The sequence below is a fragment of the Oncorhynchus gorbuscha genome, linkage group LG25, assembly GCF_021184085.1.
Source record: "Oncorhynchus gorbuscha isolate QuinsamMale2020 ecotype Even-year linkage group LG25, OgorEven_v1.0, whole genome shotgun sequence".
Lineage (NCBI taxonomy): Eukaryota > Metazoa > Chordata > Actinopteri > Salmoniformes > Salmonidae > Oncorhynchus > Oncorhynchus gorbuscha.
In genome coordinates this window covers 17,669,637-17,691,145 of record NC_060197.1, presented here as the reverse complement: position 1 = coordinate 17,691,145, position 21,509 = coordinate 17,669,637, and the positions used below count along the sequence as shown (strand labels likewise).

The 21,509-nt window shown below is 42.5% G+C and overlaps 1 protein-coding gene across 5 annotated transcripts in view; it reads right to left on the bottom strand.

Annotated features, from left to right (window-relative positions):
* LOC124014120 (GRAM domain-containing protein 4-like) overlaps window positions 1-21,509 on the bottom strand; it is a 73,572-nt gene that overhangs the window by 3,230 nt on the left and 48,833 nt on the right. For 3 of the 5 annotated variants that reach the window (XM_046328840.1, XM_046328842.1, XM_046328843.1), the window contains 15 exons: window positions 17,006-17,126; window positions 16,135-16,208; window positions 11,595-11,739; window positions 10,397-10,422; window positions 10,190-10,281; window positions 9,546-9,637; window positions 5,570-5,618; window positions 5,379-5,450; window positions 5,229-5,272; window positions 4,991-5,100; window positions 4,428-4,582; window positions 3,862-3,879; window positions 687-831; window positions 487-580; window positions 141-231 (listed from right to left, as the gene is read on the bottom strand). In XM_046328840.1, the coding sequence (XP_046184796.1) occupies window positions 141-231; window positions 487-580; window positions 687-831; window positions 3,862-3,879; window positions 4,428-4,582; window positions 4,991-5,100; window positions 5,229-5,272; window positions 5,379-5,450; window positions 5,570-5,618; window positions 9,546-9,637; window positions 10,190-10,281; window positions 10,397-10,422; window positions 11,595-11,739; window positions 16,135-16,208; window positions 17,006-17,126 (1,328 nt within the window). Of the gene's footprint in view, window positions 1-140; window positions 232-486; window positions 581-686; window positions 832-3,861; window positions 3,880-4,427; window positions 4,583-4,990; window positions 5,101-5,228; window positions 5,273-5,378; window positions 5,451-5,569; window positions 5,619-9,545; window positions 9,638-10,189; window positions 10,282-10,396; window positions 10,423-11,594; window positions 11,740-16,134; window positions 16,209-17,005; window positions 17,127-19,021; window positions 19,168-21,509 lie in introns of those variants that run through there. The other 2 variants (XM_046328844.1, XM_046328841.1) reach the window with 2 other exon arrangements.

Sequence of the window (21,509 nt, the reverse complement as noted above, 5' to 3'; positions counted from 1 at the left end):
TATCAGATGCATACAACTATGATACCTTCATTTCAAAAGAACCTATCAGTTGTTGGAATATGCATTTCAGGATGTGATATCATAGAAAACATAGAAACGATATGATAAAAATATTTAATTAGCTGAGTGTAGATAGACACCTTCTGGATATCTGTGATGTCCACCAGCTTAATAACCTTATTCTTCTTGGAGGAGGCTGATTTGGAACTGGAGCTCTCGAAGCACAGATAACTGAGTGACAAAGAGACAGATGGCGAGAGAGGAGAGATGGAAAGATGGAGAGACGAGTCAGCACAAAGCAGCCGCTCTTGGATCTAGATCTGAGAATCTGCAACATAATGGCACTATTTCGTGGCATTGTTGTACACACCCACATTAGAGAGTAAAGATAGCACACCAAAAAGGAATAGCAGACCACGAGGTGAAAATCTATTGCGATTAAGTACTTGAAGAGACAAGCTAGTCTGATGAGGTAGGTCTACTTACTTCTCTGTAACGTAGAGCATGCCGTTTCGAATGTAGTCGGTTGGCATCTTCCGGTCTCTGTTGATGAGGCAGCACCTCCACCCATTCTCACACACTGTAGAAACACACAACAACAGAAAAATAGTTAATACAAGCGGCTGGACAGCAAAGGGAATTTTTTTTTTGAATAAAAATATTTGAGGTGCAATAAGTACTCTGACCTGGTAGAGGGCGCTCATTCTCTGAGACATTGAATATCTCATGAAAGGCTCCCTTCTTGGTGCTATGAATCCTGGCGCTGTCACCATCCAGGTTTACACCGCATGGGACGGTTGCTAAGCTACCTCTTGCCACCACAGGCTGAATCTAGACGGGAGGAGGAGGGGAAGTGGGAGGAGGGGGGATGAGGAGGATTTGGGGAGCGGGTGGAGGAGGAAGAGGAAGAATTATACTACAGAGCACTACTGTAGCCATCTTCCACTATGGATTCTCTCGGAGACTAAACTGGTAGACAGCCTCTCACATAGAGGAAACATAAGATGGAGGCCATTCATCTGTACACAGTAGGAGTACGTGCTCCTCGTAACATAGCCTTGCAAACAACTTGCGGCTTATCTAACATCAGCCTCAGGGTGAGGGTCTCGTGCAAAGCGCAGAGCAGTTCCGACCCCACCCCAGTACACTTACAGTACATGTAGGTAGTCAGTCATCTCCGTTAGTTTCATTTCTAAGTGAGGACATTTTATTTAACTTAATTTATTTAATTGTCTGTGTTCTAAGGGTATCCTCAACCCTTCTGCCCTGAAGTGTTCACTGGTTCACTACCCCTCACTAGTGTATATAATTATGGTGGAACATTGCCCACCTGTCTTTTGCCTATGCATCCTTACACCCACCAATCCAATGTTTTAGTGAAGGCTAAATCCCTGAAGGGGGGTGAGCGAGTGCACACTTCAGGCAGAGGGGTGGGGTGGGGGATCAGAAGTGAGTGTACAGTATAGACAGGATGGTATAGTAGCGGATTAGTTCGTGTTTGTAATGCTGGGAGTGAGAGTAGGGAGCTCTGCAGATAAATGGCCATGCCATTTACAGCTACAGTACAATATACTCCCTCATGCTGCAGGCAGGCAGGCCCCTAGCTATACCAGCAGGTAGACGGGATTATTTGTAATGTTACGTAGAAGTAGAATAGAGTAGAAGTCTTCGAATAGCTGTAGAACAAGTCTTAGTTACATGGTTGGGAAATTCAGACACTAGTTGGCTGTTTTTCAAGGGTTACCTGGTAAATTATTCTAATTGAGTGATTGTTATACAAAGCCTACTACTAATTGGAATCACAAGAAGGTTTTACCTTACCTGATTGTCTTACCATCGATATGAAGGAATACACATTTTAGTGTTCTAGAGGTAAACTATGGTGGAAATAAAAGTGCTACTGAAAACCGGACAATAGTGTATCCTACTCTAGTCACACTAAAGTTGCTTTTGACAGTGCTGGTTTGGGGTTGTGTCATTACACTGAACACCTGGTTACTACAGAGTATGTCTGTGAAAATGGATAAAAAAAAATAAAAAAGTCAAATGAATTCATAATTGTATCAATTAAGACGGGTTCAATTAAAAGCTTAGAAAGTGTCTCTTTTGGACTGAGTTTAATGTTATGTCATTATGGTCCACTAAAAGTGGATACATGCATTGATATTTTTGATCCATTTATTCACAAACACTCAGTTAATGTTGGGAGGTTTGTCGTGAACCACACGCACACACTCAGTGCGCACACACACATACAGTCAGACTAACCGGTCAAAAGTTTTAGAACACATACTCATTCAAGGGTTTTTCTTTATTTGTACTATTTTCTACATTGTAGAATAATAGTAAAGACATCAAAACTATGAAATACCACAGGAGATATGTAGTAACTCCCCCCCCAAAAAAATAAGTGTAAAATCAAAATATATTTTATATTTGAGATTCTTCAAATAGCCACCCTTTGCCTTGACGACAGCTTTGCACACTCTTGGCATTCTCTCAACCAGCTTCACCTGGAATGCTTTTCCAACAGTCTTGAAGGAGTTCCCACATATGCTGAGCACCTGTTGGCTGCTTTTCCTTCACTCTGAGGCCCAACTCGTCCCAAACCATCTCAATTGGGTTGAGGTCGAGGGATTGTGAAGGCCAGGTCATCTGATGCAGCACTCCATCACTCTCCATCTTGGTCAAATAGCCCTTACACAGCCTGGAGGTGTGTTGGGTCATTGTCCTGTTGAAAAACAGATGATAGTCCAACTAAGCACAAACCAGATGGGATGGCGTATTGCTGCAGAATGCTGTGGTAGCCATGCCGGTTAAGTGTGCCTTGAATTCTAAATAAAATCACAGACAGTGTCACCAGCAAAGCACCTCCACACCATAACACCTCCTGGGGAAATACACATGCGGAGATCATCCGTTCACCCAGACCGCGTCTCACAAAGACACGGCTGTTGGAACCAAAAATCTCAGTTGGACTCATCAGACCAAAAGGTACAAATTTCCACCAGTCTAATATCCATTGTTCGTGTTTCTTGGCCCAAGCAAGTCTCTTCTTCTTATTGGGATCCTTTAGTAGTGGTTTCTTTGCAGCAATTTGACCATTAAGGGCCTGATTCACACAGTCTCCTCTGAACAGTTGATGTTGAGATGTGTTTGTTACTTGAACTGTGAAGCATTTATTTGCACTGCAATTTCTGAGGCTGGTAACTCCACTGAACTTGTCCTCTGCAGCAGAGGAACTCTGGGTCTTCCATTCTTGTAGCGGTCCTCATGAGAGTTTCATCATAGCGCTTGATGGTTTTTGCAACTGCACTTGAAGAAACTTTCAAAGTTCTTGAAATGTTCCATATTGACTGACCTTCATGTCTTAAAGTAACGGACCGTCGTTTTGCTTTTCTATTTTGAGCTGTTCTTGCCATAATAATGCTTTGGTCTTTGACCAAATAGGGCTGTCTTCTGGATCTTCTACCTTGTCACAACACAACTGATTGGCTAAAACGCATTAAGGAGGAAATTCCACAAATTAACATTTAAGAAGACACACCTTTTATTTGAAATGCATTTCAGGTGACGACCTCATGAAGTTGTTTGAGAGAACACCAAGTGTGCAAAGCTGTCATCAAGGCAAAGGGTGATTATCACTTTTTTGGTTACTACATGATTCCATATGTGATATTTCATAGTTTTGATGTCTTCACTATTATTCTACAATGTTGAAAATAGTAAAAACAAAATAAAAACCCTTGAATGAGTAGATGTTCTAAAACTTTAGACCGGTAGTGTATATACATGTTTTAGCTGGTGGCACACACAGGCACTACGTAACATAAAGGGACAGAGGCACACCAGAGTCCCTACCTTCTCAGACCCAGACAGCTGAGAGAGAGAAACAAAACACAACGTATAGTGACAGTCACTAAAGCAAAGCCCATCTAGCACCACTAACATTACTGCCAATTGGCTGAGGAAACAAACCAAGATAGCCATTGCAAACACTCAACACAGTCTCGCACACACACACACACCACACCCACACACACACACACGACAGATCATGACATTCAGGTGACAGTGTCGAGGTAAATTAAGTAAAGGCTCAACATAAAAAAAGGGTTAAGGCTCATCATGAGATAAAATAATTACAATGTTTGACAGTAGTTACGACAATTATTTAAAAATCAAAAATCAAAATCTATCCTTCAGTTGTAATAGATACTTTGGGGTTTAGTTATTTAGCATTTGGATATAGGCCAGTGTTAGGGAAGTTTGGGTTGGATAAAGAATTGGTTCCTTTCTCTATGGGGCCAAGTTATTTTTTTTAAAGTTGTAGATGACAGCCTGTGTGTTATTGTATACCGTATATGCTGTGTACGTGTGTGTGGATATGTTTACATTTGTATGCATTCATAAGTGCGTGTCCTCACCCGTCGGGACATTGTAGCGTTAGTCCTCTCCTTCAGCTGTGGATCAGTTGGTAGGTTGTTCCAGTCGATGTGAGGTGTGTCATATTTGTCCCTCAGCTTGGGACAGCTCTTAAACAAGAAGTCTATGATGAAGAATTTGATCCCTGCATACAGTCCTGAGAGCGAGAGAAAAAGAAAAAAAAAAGAGTCAAATTATTATAAAAACAAAAAAAAGTTGACTGTAATTTTGTAAAGTACAGTGATTGTACCAAAACATATGTTGGCATACTTTTTTATTTACACGTTTTATGTATTTCTAAAAACATGTGTCTGCTGTCAACTAAATGGCTCAGTCAGTCTCCTTCCTCTTAAAGCCTCCACAGCCACCAACAGGGAACACAGGAGAAGACCAATTGCTTTAGAGAGGAACAAAAATTGTGCCAAGAGACAATGCCCCCGGGCAGCAAAGAGAATAAAGTGGTGTTTTTATATTGAATGTTACGTAACCATAGCATTTCACACAGTGTGTGTGTGTGTGTGTGAGGGCTACAGCAGTGTGTATGATTGTGTGTGCATGTACTCACCAATCATGAAGCCCACAAGTTTAAAGGGCAGTATGCAGGAGGAGAGAAAGGCAACCCACAGGCTTATGTAGAGCTTCTGAGTGATCTCAGGCTGCACCCACATGAACAGGCTGAACACACACACACACACACACAGAGAGTGAGAGAAGGCGATAGTAAGAGGGAAACCGTTTGATCAACTATTCAGACCAACTTAGAGAAAAAGTACAGAACGGTAAGACGGCCATTTCTTACTTACTTCTTTATTTTCTCCAAAACATCCGCCATCTTACCAAAAAGGTTCTGTGAAAAAAGCCCAACAAAATGACTTTTCCGAAACATACAATGTCTAAATGTGGTGTGTTTGCGTGTATGTACGCGTGCTTGTGTATGGTCACTACTACTGTACCTGGGCTTTTTGTGCAACGTCAAGCACTAACTGGAACTTTTCAGACACAGTCAAGTCATCCTTTGACGGTTCCTACATGAAACAAACCCAAAATTAAAAATCAGCTCATTCCATTCCAAAAAGGTAGGAAATACGACAGGCCACTTCCTGTGATGTCAGAGGAAGTCATGTGAAAATGGGAGGTCTCTTACTATAGGATCCGTAATATCCGGCACAATGCTCCACTGAATCCTCCAACCTCTGAAAAGGAAAAAAAAGGGAAGAGATCAAAATAACTGAAAAGACGTCAAAACTCTAAAGCAGGGATGGACAACTGGCGGCCTGCACCTGCGAATCAATTTCAATTCCTTTTTTTAGAACTCAGTCGGGGTCTCAACTTACTGTTGAGAGTTTGAATAATAGAATACACAACATTTGGTTGTGCATCAGAAGTTTCTCTTATATCAGTCACTCAATTAGCCCATGTCAGCTAAATTTCTTTAGATTGGTAAGTTAGTCTAGCGGCCAGCTATCTACACTTGTAGTAAGTTGTTGAATTACTGACCCATTGATTTTATAAGTCACTCAGAATTCATGCAATTCTCTCTCTCCACCCAATGGCAAAGTGAGTAGAATTGCAGGAAATTAAATCTGCAACTTAAATTTTCCCTCTGCTGTCAAGAGGGCCGCTAAAAATGTTTTGTTCGCAAGGCGGGGTGGGTTACAAGGTTTTGCTTAGGGTCCCCTTAAACTAGGGATGGCTCTGACTGCATGTGTGGGTATGGATGAGGGTACAGAGACCTGCGAGCCACTGCAGTCCCCCATGGGGAGTTCAGATTTTTTGGTGGGCCCCACCCCCATCAAAGTTGCCCATCCCTGCTCTAAAGGACTCTGTGAAAATGAGTTGCCCCACATTAAATAGGTAGGTACCGTGTAATTACATGTAATTGAGAGCAGAGTATGGATTTATTGATCCCAACTTGGTAAATATGAACAACAATAATGAACATAAATACATGTAAAAGTGTTGGTCCCTTGTTTCATGAGCTGAAATAATGTCCCCAAAATTGTCCTTATGCAACAAAAAAAAGCTAATTTCTTTCAAATGTTGTACATCCTTGTTAGTGAGCACTTCTCCTTTGCCAAGATAATCTATATACCTGACAGGTCGGCATATCAAGACACAGATTAAACTGTATGATAATTACACAGGTGCACCTTGTGCTGGAGCCACTGGGGATGCTAAACACCCTGTTGGCCACTCGCCAGGCTGGGCAGAGATGCAGTGTTGTTTTTTATTTGTATTTCTATATGTAGGCCTAAAGGTTTTTAGGCTAAATAACCCAATCAAAACAAAAAGCTGCTTGAATGTGGGAATATTCCAGGCCTATTGGGCGTCACTACAGTCCCCGGTTCGAATCCAGGCTGTATGACATCCGGCCGTGATTGGGAGTCACATAGGGCGGCGCACAATTGGCCCAGCATCGTCCGGGTTTGGCCGCCATTGTAAATAAGATTTTACAATGAAGAACTGACTTGCCTAGTTAAATAAATAAATCAATGATGGCCTATTGTATAGATAATAGAGGTCGGCCGATTAATCGGAATGGCGGATTAATTAGGGCCGATTTCAAGTTTTCATAACAATTGGAAATCGGTATTTTTGGACACCGATTTGGCCCAAAACATTTTTTTTTAGTTAAAAAAAATGTACACCTTTATTTAACTAGGCAAGTCCGTTAAGAACACATTCTTATTTTCAATGACTGCCTAGGAACGGTGGGTTAACTGCCTTGTTCAGGGGCAGAATTACAGATTTTTACCTTGTCAGCTCGGGGATTCAAGCTTGCAACCTTACAGTTAACTAGTCCAACACTCTAACCACCTGCTTTACATTGCACTCCACAAGTAGACTGCCTGTTTCGCAAATGCAGTAAGAAGCCAAGGTAAGTTGCTAGCTAGCATTAAATCAACCATAACTACACATGGTTGATGATATTACTAGTTTATCCAGCATGTCCTGCGTTGCATATAATCGATGTGATAAGCATTCGCGAAAAAGGACTGTCGTTGCTCCAACGTGTACCTAACCATAAACACCAATGCCTTTCTTAAAATCAATACACAGAAGTATATATTTTTAAACCTGCATATTTAGCTAAAATAAATCCAGGTTAGCAGGCAATATTAACCAGGTGAAATTGTGTCACTTCTCTTGCGTTCATTGCACGCAGAGTCAGGGTATATGCAACAGTTTGGCCCGCCTGGCTCGTTGCAAACTAATTTGCCAGAATTTTACGTAATTATGACATAACATTGAAGGTTGTGCAATGTAACAGCAATATTTAGACTTATGGATGCCACCTGTTAGATAAAATACGGAACGGTTCCGTGTTTCACTGAAATAATAAACATTTTGTTTTCGAGATGATAGTTTCCGGATTCGACCATATTAATGACCTAAGGCTCGTATTTCTCTGTGTGTTATGTTGTAATTAAGTTTATGATTTGATAGAGCAGTCTGACTGAGCGATGGTAGGCACCAGCAGGCTCGTAAGCATTCGTTCAAACAGCACTTTCGTGCGTTTTGCCAGCAGCTCTTCGCTGTGCTTTTTATGACTTCAAGCCTATCAACTCCCGAGATTAGGCTGGTGTAACCGATGTGAAATGTCTAGCTAGTTAGCACTAATAGCGTTTCAAACGTCACTCGCTCTGAGACTTGGAGTAGTTGTTCCCCTTGCTCTGCATGGGTAACGCTGCTTCGAGGGTGGCTGTTGTTGAGCGAGGAGAGGGACGGAAGCTATACTCTTACACGGGCAATACTAAAGTGCCCATAAGAACATCCAATAGTCAAAGGTATATGAAATACAAATTGTATAGAGAGAAATAGTCCCATAATTCTTAAAATAACTACAACCTAAAACTTCTTACCTGGGAATATTAAAGACTCATGTTTAAAAGGAACCACCAGCTTTCATATGTTCTCATGTTCTGAGCAAGGAACTGAAACGTTAGCTTTCTTACATGGCACATATTGCACTTGTACTTTCTTCTCCAACACTTTGTTTTTGCATTATTTAAACCAAACTGAACATGTTTAATAATTTGAGGCTAAATTGATTTTATTGATGTATTATATTAAGTGTTCATTCAGTATTGTTGTAATTGTCATTATTACAAATACATTTTAATATAGCGGCTGATTAATCGGTATCTGCTTTTTTTTGGTCCTCCATTAATCGGTATCGGCCTCTAATAGATAATAGAATGAATATGAACGAAAGTTTAACTGCTCAAATGTTTTGTTTATAAATACTTTGCTACAATGACACATGATGTTTAACACACACACACACACACACACACACACACACACACACACACACACACACACACACACACACACACACACACACACACACACACACACACACACACACACACACACACACACACACACACACACGTAACGGATGTGAAACGGCTAGCTTAGTTAGCGGTGGTGCGCGCTAAATAGCGTTTCAATTGGTGACGTCACTTGCGGAGCGATGGGTAACTATGCTTCATGGGTGTCAGTTGTTGATGTGTGCAGAGGGTCCCTGGTTCACGCCCGGGTATGGGCGAGGGCACGGTCTAAAGTTATACACACACCTCACTCCCTTATTTTAGCATGTGCATGTACACCATCATGCTTTTTGGATACATGTATTTTCAGACTCCACAATGATTCTTTAGTTGTGGACACTATCACCGCACTCCCTCTCTTGGTCCTCATCTTTGCAAGTCACCTTGATTTAGCACCTGTGTGTTTTATCAGTTTCTTTATGAAAATATTTAGGGAACACCATTTCAGTAGCTAAAGCAAGGGGCTATATCAGCACACAAGTAAACTACAAATGCTAAATTGGAGTGGGTGAGGAGGCCGACGCTCCAGCTTTTGGGAATTACACTCCCGTCAAATTGGGCACGCTCCGCTATTCGCTCCAGCTCTGCTCATATACTCTGGTTCAGTGTAGCTGCACTCATTATCATCAATAAATGTAATATATATAAAATGTGTGTGTGTGTGTGTGTGTGTGTGTGTGTGTGTGTGTGTGTGTGTGTGTGTGTGTGTGTGTGTGTGTGTGTGTGTGTGTGTGTGTGTGTGTGTGTGTGTGTGTGTGTGTGTGTGTGGTATGCTTGTCTTACTTAGCAATGAGGTAATTCAAGGAGAGCCTCAGGATGGCCAAGAAGAGGAACATGGGGATGGCCCAGCCATGCCACGCAGCATTCATATAGATCTGAGCCCGGAGGAAACACAAACGACATTCATCATTTATATACAGTACTTAGCCTACATCCTATTTCTCACAATCAGATGTAATATACAAGTCTTCCAAATGACAAGCACTACTGAATAGAGTGGGAAATTTGGGATATTGAATGAGAGGAACTTGAAGAGACAAGCATTATAGCATGTGTCAAAGCCGTGAGATAATGTTTACAGTAGTAATTACCCTTTATTTAACTAGTCAAACTTATACAGGACAGCTCACTAAAGGGATAGCTCACCCAAGTTCTAAATTACTTTCCTTACCCTGTAAGTAAGCAGTCTATGGACACGGTATGACAGAAATCCATGCTTTGGTTTTGTTTGCATGGCCATGTTTCCAAATGGTAACTTATTACATTTGTGGCACAACTCCAAGGCAAGTCAATGGTACCGATATTAACATTTTTCGCACTTCATGTCTAAATCATCCTAAAGTAGCTCAATGAAGTTACTTTCAGACTGATTTGGACATGACTCGCATATCCCTTTAAAAAAGACAGATCGGAGCAGTTGTACTCACTATGAAGGAAATAGCTGAGGTGTATACTGAGTGCCAGTTGGATAAGGCTGAGAGGTTCCTCATGAAGTTAGTTACCGGTCTGGCTCCTCGCTCTGAAAAAAATAAAAATAAATCAGTTGTCAACCCATTGTCACGCTACAACAATATCTGACAACAGTAGCTCAATGGCAGAAAGTTCTGAGTGGGTATTCATCTATAAACACTCACTGAGTCGCCTCATGTTTTCTGTTAGCCTGGAGAGAGAGAGAGAGAGAGAGAGGGGGGGGACATACAATGGTACATGAAACAACATGAACTTTAGCAAGCACTTCACACAGACACCTCACCGTGGGGAAACAGAATTCTCAAACATCTACTACAAAGAGCGAAATGTTTCCTGCTGGCGGAGGTGGCTACACCTCAACCCACTGATCATTCTGTTTATGAGTCACGCAGAGGCGAGGAGGAGGAGGAGGAGGAAAGAATGAAGAGCTCGATCTATTTCTCTGTCCTCTCCCATTCTCCCCTCTCCACAAGGTCAGCTACAATACAGCACATCCTTTATTCCTAGAGCTTTCTCCCTGCACTGACAACTTTAATCCAATCCGTGGGCACTTCAAACTGTGTATGTATTTGTGTGTTTACAGTAGCTTTCTGCCTAAGGTCACAATCCGATGTGTGCTTAGCAGGAAAATGAGCCAAGTCCTAGACTGAACCCAGCCAGCTTAAAGTGGAGTAAAGAGGAGCATGACATATGAGTTGCATCTCATATGGAGGAGTTTAGGAGTTTACCCCCTAATGGTAAAGGTTAGAATTGGGGGATAAGTGAAGCTGATCCTAAATCAGTGCGCCGAGGGCAATGTCTAATGTAAATGTAAATGTATAGCCTCAGTCAATGGCTGCAGGGAGTCGTTGTGTGGTCAAGCCACCACCAGAGGGCACATTGTATTCACTCCCTGTGGCCAATATGCCTTACATGACCTCATATTAAACCCAGACAGGAAGGGCCTACCAGCCAATCAAATGTCTGTTCTGTGAGTGTTACATGGTTTCACACCATTTTAAAATAGCTTACTTCCTACTGAAAACCACCCTGGTCATGTTGATCATGCAGTGATGTGCAACATATACAGAATGTCCAGAGGTCTTCTGTCTGTATAGAATTCACATCACTACCATTAAGGTTAGGGTAGAAGACTACTACTGTTTCTGTGAGTGGTAGCGTACTGGCCATGAGGGGTGCAACAAATACACAACGTTCAGATAATGACTACTACAACACAGCCTCTCAATGTGACTGCTGTTTTCACCACCTAGTCCAGTACATAGAAATAAGATTACAACAATAGACATTGCCATTCAAAATCAATATTCCATGATGGGTGGACCCATTCATTCAGCACATCGTAGGAACACAACATTGTACCTTTTAGCACTTAGCGGTTCCTCAGCCTCCACAGTGTTCTCCTCCGGGACGAAGCGGAAGTCTTCTATGTAGACCCCCACCCTGTCGTAGAGCCATCTCCATGCCCGCAAGTACAGGGTCTCCCCCTGTGGTGGCTTGTCTTTGTCTGGAGGGGCCGAGTTGAAGATCATGTTGTCATTTAGGTTTCTTTTTTTGTGTGTGGGTGTTTTATGTTATTGTATACCTGGTAGAGGACTCATGTATGCTCTTTCGTCTTTTATCTGGTTACTGAATATAAATAAACATACATTCAAAAGACAGAAAGAGAGAGAGCAAGAACAAGTGCGAGACAGGAAGAGAGGTTACAGGCAGGACAGGTTTATAATTAGTACAATGAAGTTGCCTCCCTGTCGGTTTAGCATTTCTGTTCCTAGATCTGTGCCTAGGGGCAACTTCTATAACTACCTGAAGCTGTTTATTGATATGAAGACAGGTACAGAAGGAGATACAGGTCTGTAGATCTCCCAGTTCAGAAGCTGCTTTAATTTAAGAGTTAAGACCCATTAACCTAAATTACACACTGAGCTCCTTGTGTCTCTCTTACAGAAACAAATTCATGTACGCACACATACACACATTCTACATTTGGTGAGGCTGCTCTAACACTGTGGGCCTGTCTGGCCTAGATTAAAAACTTAGCCCATTTCCTAAAATAAAAACACCCTTGCCAGTGTCATCAGCACCTGAAGCTACTAGACGAACAACTGGTTCTGGAACCCTAAAATAATTGATTTTCAAGAGATACTTCTACAGAGCCTCTCCCCCAACCCACGCACACAAACAGTGTATTATTCCAGCTTGCTGACGAATAGGCTGCCTGGCAGTAATCTGTGCTCCATGCACACTAAAATATCTCTGCTAATGAGGATGTTCAGCACCCAGAAAGTGTTTTGCACTAAACACTGCTATTAAAGCTGCCTGTCCTTACTGCTGGGTTATAGTTGTAAAGTTAATGTGTGTGTGTGTGTGTGTGTGTGTGTGTGTGTGTGTGTGTGTGTGTGTGTGTGTGTGTGTGTGTGTGTGTGTGTGTGTGTGTGTGTGTGTGTGTGTGTGTGTGTGTGTGTGTGTGTGTGTGTGTGTGTGTGTGTGTGTGTGTGTGTGTGTGTGTGTGTGTGTGTGTGTGTGTGTGTGTGTGTGTGTGTGTGTGTGTGAGATCTGTTTCAGGAATCTATGCGTATGTCACAAGTCACAACTTAACATGAGAGCCATTATTCTTGTTGGCAGAGAAAAATGCCTTCTGGAGCATGTGATCTTTCATGTGCCTTAAAGTTGTATGTTTAATCTGTAAATACCAATAAAATTGTTAAAATTACAAGCCTTGATTGGCTGAGATAATGAGTGGGCTAGACATGCAGAGAGAGGAGTTCAGATTGATCTGCCATATAGAACGCTGTCTATTTGGGCTGGTCAGTCTGTGTTGGTAATCCTGTCGAACACGGCTTTAAAAAAATATATGTATTGTGTATTGGAGCTACATAAGTGTTGCTCTCCACTTTCTGGAGGATCGAGTTTTAAAATCGGTGGAATTAGAGTATGATAGAGAAAACACCTATTTCTGGATTACATCTTCAAATTTAGGGCAACAATGGCATGGCATTCGTGACAGGGAGACACCTCCATCATGCACGATAGTGTGACCTTACACGTTTACCTAGCTAGCTACATGTCTTAAACTAAAGTGTACTGTTAGCTAGCTAACGTTAGCTGGCTGGCTCCCTAGCTGACGTTATTATTCGTATCCCAGAGCCATTTGCTTTGCTAGTTAGAGCCTAATGTTAGCTAGCCAACATTGAACCTGGTTGGTTAGCGCCCAGCAGATTCATGCAGGGTAACATTAGTACAGTGGTTCTTCCTTTAATTTCTTTTTGAGCTTATGCTGCGGTCATTCGTGATAGATGGTGGCATATTGTGGTAAATTGCATCAGTCTGGCAACAATGGCTGAGACTTAAATAACATGTCATAGAATTCTGCAGCACCCTGCAAGCTGTGCTGCAGTACACAGCAACATTAAAGGAAGAACCACTATGTTCATTGCTGTTTAACTAGCTAACGTTAGCTGGCTGGGTCGTTCACTACGTGACGTGTATGATCTTAAACATTGTTGACCTAGCTAGGTTCATTGATTACCTACCTAACTAGCTAGCTAAATCGGATGTTTACATACACTTAGGTTGGAGTCATTGAAATTGGTTTTTCAACCACTCCACAAATTTCTTGTTAATAAATGATAGCTTTGGCAAGTCGGTTAGGATATCTACTTCGTGCATGACACAAGTAACTTTTTCCAACAATTGTTTACAGACAGATTATTTCACTTGTAACTCACTGTATCACAATTCCAGTGGGTCAGAAGTTTGCATACACTATGTTGACTGTGCCTTTAAACAGCTTGGAAAATTCCAGAAAACAATGTCATGACTTTAGAAGCATCTGATACCTGTGTACCTGTGGATGTATTTCAAGGCCTACCTTCAAACTCAGTCCCTCTTTGCTTGACATCATGGGAAAATCAAAAGAAATCAGCCAAGACCTCAGAAAACAAATTGTAGACCTCCACAATTCTGGTACATCCTTTGGGAGCAATTTCCAAATGCCTGAAGGTACCACGTTAAACACCATTTGACCACGCAGCCGTCATACCGCTCAAGAAGGAGACGCGTTCTGTCTCCTAGAGATTAACGTACTATGGTGCGAAAAGTGCAAATCAATCCCAGAACAACAGCAAAGGACCTTGTGAAAATGCTGGAGTAAACAGGTACAAAAGTATCTATATCCACAGAAAAACGAGTCATATAACCTGAACGGCCGCTCAGCAAGGAAGAAGCCACTGCTCCAAAACCACACTACAGTTTGCAACTGCACATGGGGACAAAGATCGTACTTTTTGAAGAAATGTCCTCTGGTCTGATGAAACAAAAATAGAACTGTATGGCTATAATGATCATCGTTATGTTTGGAGGAAAAAGGGGGAGGCTTGCAAGCCAAAGAACACCATCCCGACCGTGAAGCACAGGGGTGGCAGCATCATGTTGTGGGGGTGCTTTGCTGCAGGAGGGACTGGTACACTTCATAAAATAGATGGCATCATGAGGAAGGAAAATTATGTGGATATATTGAAGCAACATCTCAAGACATCAGTCAATAAGTTAAAGCTTGATTGCAAATGGGTCATGACCCCAAGCATACTTCCAAAGTTGTAGCAAAATGGCTTAAGGACAAAGTCAAGGTATTGGAGTGGCCATCACAAAGCCCTGACCTCAATCCTATAGAACATTTGTGGGCAGAACTGAAGAAGCATGTGTGAGCAAGGAGGCCTACAAACCTGACTCAGTTACACCAGCTCTGTCAGGAGGAATGTGTCAGAATTCACCCAATTTATTGTGGGAGGCTAACCAAAACGTTTCACCCAAGTTAAACAATTTAAAGGCAATGCTACCAAATACTAATTGAGTGCATGTAAACTTCTGACCCACTGGGAATGTGATGAAAGAAATAAAATATTCTCTAATATTATTCTGACGTTTCACATTCTTAAAATAAAGTGGTGATCCTAACTGACCTAAAACAGGGATTTTTTACTAGGATTAAATGTCAGGAATTGTGAAAAACTCAGTTTAATTGTAATTTGCTAAGGCGTATGTAAACTTCCGACTTCAACTGTACATGTCTTAAGCTAAAGTGTACAACACCCGTTGAACATGGCCGGTGTCAGTAAACAAATCATTGGACAGAGCGTAGACAAAGAAGAGCTCTTCAATCGATACGAAAACATTCATCGGCCATTTTCTCAAAAGTGAGTTTACAAGTTTATTAACTTTCAACGCAGAATTACTTTCACATTGTTCCTCAAAAATGCAGTGTATGACATACCATTTTGTAGTGCTTTACTTCTATCCAATGTAAAAAACACTATTTCAAATTTTGCTACATAAGATCGAATCCTGGTGGTGAGTCACATATGTGAAATCCCCCCCAGTCTTTCAAGAATAGTCATCCCTACACACTCCCACTGTAAAACACACACATCCACATATCCCAGTCCCTAAAGTGTCAGAGCAAACGTCGGTTCCTCCCCCTGTTCTGTCTCCTGTCCTTTTCCCTTCAGCTCTACAGTCCCACCAGACTCCCACTGGCTTCAACCGAACTCCTGAATGCCTTCCCACAGTCTCTCAGTCCCTAGCTGCCTTGTGGCCCTACAAACCCTTTTATTTCAGTGATCTATGAGAGTTACTGCAATTTCTAACAAAGGTTTCTTCTGACCCAAAGCTTGAAAGCTTAGCTCGTTAAAATACCGAAACTGGCATCTGATTTAAGTGACTTTTCTACAGATTATTCCCTTATCCTTTTCAGTCTTTGCAGATCTGAAGGACTGGGATAGGTGTGAGCAGTATCAATCCGGTCTCTTCAATTCCATAAACAGTAAAGGTCGGGGCAGTTTTTGGTGTATACTAATCAGCAGTCATAGGTGTTACGCCACAGTCCACTTTCTGCCTTGCTTACCTGCGTCTTTGCCATTGGCAGCAGGCGTTGGAGACGGGGGTTTACGGGCAGGCTGTGGCGGCGAGTCTTCCAAACTGACAGAAGTATAGATAAAGAGGAGAGGAGAAAGAGTGAGTCTTTGCAACATTATGTAAACAAACATTCATGGGCTTTATGCACTCCAAGATTTTGGTTATTTGATGTGTAATGTGTCTTCATGCCCCCACTATGGCCTTGTGGACCTTACTGTACGGCCAAGGAGACATTCCACACGGTGTCCTTTTGGCAGGAGCTAAAATGCCACTGAAATCCATTCTGAGTAGACAGGGTGAACCCGAAGCTTTACTTGAAAGGAAAATTCCACCCCCCCCAAAAAAATGCTATTTTGGTATTTGCAGCATTTGTGTATTTTGAAAGTCATGTTAAACTTGATTGTTGACATGCAAAACATGTTTGGGACTATATCAACAATGGACTAATGAAACAAATACCAAAAGATAGTTTTGGGATACATAAGTGAACGTCCCCAAGACTAACATAACTGCTGCATCAAATCAAATCAAATCATGCTCTGCGCTCTGATATAGAGGCGCGTGATTTGGTTATGACACATGCAAACACTACAGTGAGCACACACACGGTCCTTGAGGACTTCCCTGCCATGTGCCAACCAAGCTGCAGCTATTTATACCCGCTGCAGCCCAGGGTGATCCACCCCACCAAAGGACCCCTCACTGGGATCGGGAGGATGGTAGGCAGGGAGTAGAGTGTTGCAGCACTGAAGGCAGCACAGACAGACAGAGTGAAGTGACTAATTAAGTGTTCTCTAAGCAAGCAACACTTAGAGAATGGGACGACACACATTGTTCCCCTCACTCTCTCCATCACACACCTGGATTTTAGCACCTCGTTCATCCTCAGTTCGAGGTCAAGCCTCTTCCCTCGCTCTCTCTCCAGCTCTTCCTTCATCTTCTCCACATTGGTTTCCTCTCGTAGCTTCCTCAACTCCTCTTCTGAAAAACACACACACACATACACGACTGGTATCATCACAATTCAACGGCTCAAGCACGAGACGTATGTGGCAGGGTCTACAGTCAATCACGGATAACAAAAAGAAAACCAGCCCAGTCGCGGACAGCGACGTCTTGCTCCCAGACAAATTAAACAACTTCTTTGCTCGCGTTGAGGACAATACAGTGCCACTGACACGGCCCGCTACCAAAGCCTGTGGGTTCTCCTTCTCCATGGCCAACGTGAGTAAAACATTTAAACGTGTTAACCCTCGCAAGGCTGCCGGCCCAGAAGGCATGCCTAGCCGCATCCTCAGAGCATGTGCAGACTAGCTGGCTGGTGTGTTCACAGACATAATCAACCAATCCCTATCTGCTGTCCCCACATGCTTCAAGATGGCCACCATTGTTCCTGTTCCCAAGAAAGCGAAGGTAACTGAACTAAATGACTATCGCCCCGTAGCACTCACTTGTCATCATAAAGTGCTTTGAGAGACTAGTCAAGGATCATATCACCTCCCCCACACCTGACACCCTAGACACACTCAAATTTGCTTACCACCCCAATAGGTCCACTAACGATGCAATCGCCATCACACTGCACTATCCCATCTGGACAAGAAGAATACCTATGTAAGAATGCTGTTCACTGACTACAGCTCAGCTTTTAACACCATAGTACCCTCCAAACTCGTCATTAAGCTCGAGACCCTGGGTCTGAGGGGCCACCCCCAGGTGGTGAAGGTAGGAAACAACATCTCCAACCTGCTGAACCTCAACACTGGGGCCCCACAAGGGTGCATTCTCAGCCCTCTCCTGTAATCCCTGTTCACCCATGACTATGTGGCCATGCACGCCTCCAACTCAATCATCAAGTTTTGCAGACGACAAAAGTGGTAGGCCTGATTACCAACAATGACGAGACAACATACAGGGAGGTGGTGAGGGCCCTCAGAGTGTGGTGTCAGGAAAATAACCTCTCACTCAACATCAACAAAAAGGAGATGATCGTGGACTACAGGAAACAGCAGGGTGCGCACCCCCCAATCCATGGGACAGTAGTGGAAAAGGTGTCAAGTTAAGTTACTCGGCGTACACATCACGGACAAAGTGAAATGGTCCACCCACAGTTACACAGACATCACTAACATAGAGAGACTGCTGCCAACCTAGACTCAAATCTCTGGTCACTTAAATAAATGGACTTAAAAGGTATCACTAGTCACTTTAAATAACACCACTTTAATAATGTTTACATATCCTACATTACTCATCTCATATGTATATACTCTGTATTCTATACCATCTACTGCATCTTGCCTATAGGGCACGCCATCGCTCATTAATACATTTATATGTACATATTCTATTCATCCCTTTACATGTGTGTGTATAAGGTAGTCGTGGATTTTTGTAGATTACTTGTTAGATATTACTGCATAGTCGGAAATAGAAGCACAAGCATTTCGCTCCACTCGCATTAACATCTGCTAACCATGTGACCAATAAAATTTGATGATGATCATCATCAGATTTCTTTACCCCCTTTGTTAATGCACATAGATTCCAGAAGACACATCAGTCTGTGTGTCTTTGCTCAAGATCTGGTCAAAAATAAAAAATGAAAACCCAAACCTTTTGAGATGTTCCGGATCACATTGTCACATCTTTACAAGGGGCCGTTTCAGAATAATAACTGTGTTATTCTGGTAGCTTCTGTGCTGTGATACAATTTCAACCCCCGCAGACTGCAGTACAGAACGATAAATCATGGGATGAGATAGTGATCCTCTTACATTGTCCCACTTGGCTCCTTTCACTGCTCTGCCCTGTCCAGAGCCACAAAGGTTAGAGTGATCGAGGTGCTAAGAGGCTGGTCACTAGTCAATACACACCTGACAGACGAGAGGAGACCCTGGTAATTGTTTCACTGAATGTCTCGTTTCTTTCTCGTTTCCTCACTTTTTTCTTTGTCTCTCTCATCCTCTCCTTTTCTTACTGACCACTTTCCCCTCCTTCCCCCTCTCCTCGCCTGGCTGACTCCAGTAGTGTCAGGTGTCATCGGGTGACTGGGCAGACCACGCCTCCTCTTAGCCCCACACCGGAGCTCAACACAGTGTTCCTGCTCACCTTTTGTCCCTGCACACACAACCACAGAGTCTCATGAATACTGGAAGAGAGAGAGGGCAGCTCCTCTCACAACCTCACACACAGACTGGAGGCACATGGTAAATTAACAGCTACACAAAACGACACCAGATTCAAAACATAAGAGTTTATCAATTTCAATTATACAAAATTACACTGGACAGAGGAAGATGGGGGGGGGGGGTGTTATGGACAGACGAATCTAAGTTTGAGGTGTTCGGATCACAAAGAAGAACATTTGTGAGACGCAGAAAAAAAAATGAAAAGATGCTGGAGGAGTGCATGACGCCCTCTGTCAAGCATGGTGGAGGCAATGTGATGGTCTGGGGGTGCTTTGGTGGTGGTAAAATGGGAGATTTGTACAGGGTAAAAGGGATATTGAAGGAGGAAGGCTATCACTCCATTTTGCAACGCCATGCCATACCCTGTGCTTAATTGGAGCCAATTTCCTCCAATTTCCTGACCCAAAGCACAGCTGCACACTATGCAATAACTATTTAGGGAAGAAGCAGTGAGCTGATATTCTGTCTATAATGGCGGCCAGCACAATCACCGGATCTCAATGCTTTCGAGATGTTGTGGGAGCAGCTCGACTGTATGGCACGTAAGAAGTGCCCATCAAGCCAATCCAACTTGTGGGAGGTGCTTCAGGAAGCATAGGTTGAATCTCTTCAGATTACCTCAACAAATTGACAACTAGAATGCCAAAAGGTCTGCAAGGCTGTAAGCAATGTTCGAATGACACAATTCTATCAATTAAAAATCATTATAACCTTGTCAATGTCTTGACTATATTTCCTATTAATTTTGCAACTCATTTCATGTATGTTTTCACAGAAAACAAGGACATTTCTAAGTGACCCCAAACTTTTGAATGGTAGTTTTATTTTTCATCAAAAAAATAAATAAAAGGTGTAGAAACAGTGTTTACCCCTCACTACACCACTGTCTGTTGTTGTGCGTAGGCTCACCACTCATGGTACTTATTGTCTACGAGAATGTCAATTACAGTAAAGAAACACAGCTCACCAGCCTGTGGAACTAACATCCATTATAAATGACTATCCACATCACAACACTAGTCTCCATACAAGTACTACCTTGAGTCATTTATAGTGTCCCGTCACTCACACCAGTCACAACTCAGTGGTTGACTTCATGCTATAAGCTACACACATATTAATGCACCCCCCCCCCCAATATAGATATTGGTATTACTTTACTCCACAGCCTTTGATCAGTCTTTCTCTTAATAGTGCTGCGCCAAAAAAACATGCCGATACTAATGTACTATCTTATTCTGAGTCGACTATGTACTGAAGCAACCTTTACATGGCAATCATGCTAGCCTGTACAGTGTGATTAGACACCGTCACCAGGATCACTCTCAGATTCCAAAACAGCACTGCGACACTAGGGGTCAAAAATCAAACAGAACAAAATCAGAGGATGAGAAGAAAAAAAAGAAGTAGTAAGTACACCGATCAGTAGATGTCCACCCGGTGAGTACATGTTGAGAGAAGAGAAGGGGGGAGGAGGGGCGGCGGCGGAGAAAGGTTGACAAAGAACGAAAGAGATTGAGAGAGAGCAGCTACTCCCAACTGTAGGGCTACATGTATAATTCAGTTTCCTCTACCACCATCTCCTTAATTATCTACCATAGGAGATTTATACTACCGCAGTGTCACTCTTCTCTCTCTCCATCACTCTCGTTTCTACCGGTTACCCCTCAAACATAATAACCTTTGTTTAGAGCAAAGATTTCGCCTCCAAACAATCAATTGGAAACATGATTGTCATCTTACAAAATATTTTTTTAAAGGAACAATTTCAAAGATTTTACAGAGTTACAGTTCATGTAAGGAAAATCAATTAAAATGACTAGGAATACAGATACCTTAAAAACAAAACGTAGAGGCATAGATCAGAAAACAAGAGAGCATCTGTTGCGACCACCGTTTGCCTAATGCAGCGCGACACATCTCCTTCGCATAGAGTTGATTAGGCTGTTGATTGTAGCTTGTGGAATGTTGTCCCACTCCTCTTCAATGGCCATGCGAAAATGCTGGACATTGGTGGGAACTGGAGCACGCTGTTGCACATGTCGACCCAGAGCATCCCAAACATGCTCAACGGGTGACATGTCTGGCCATGGAATAACTAGGAAATGTTCAGTTTCAGGAATTGTGTACAGATCCTTGTGACACGGGACAGTGCATTATCATGCTGAAACAT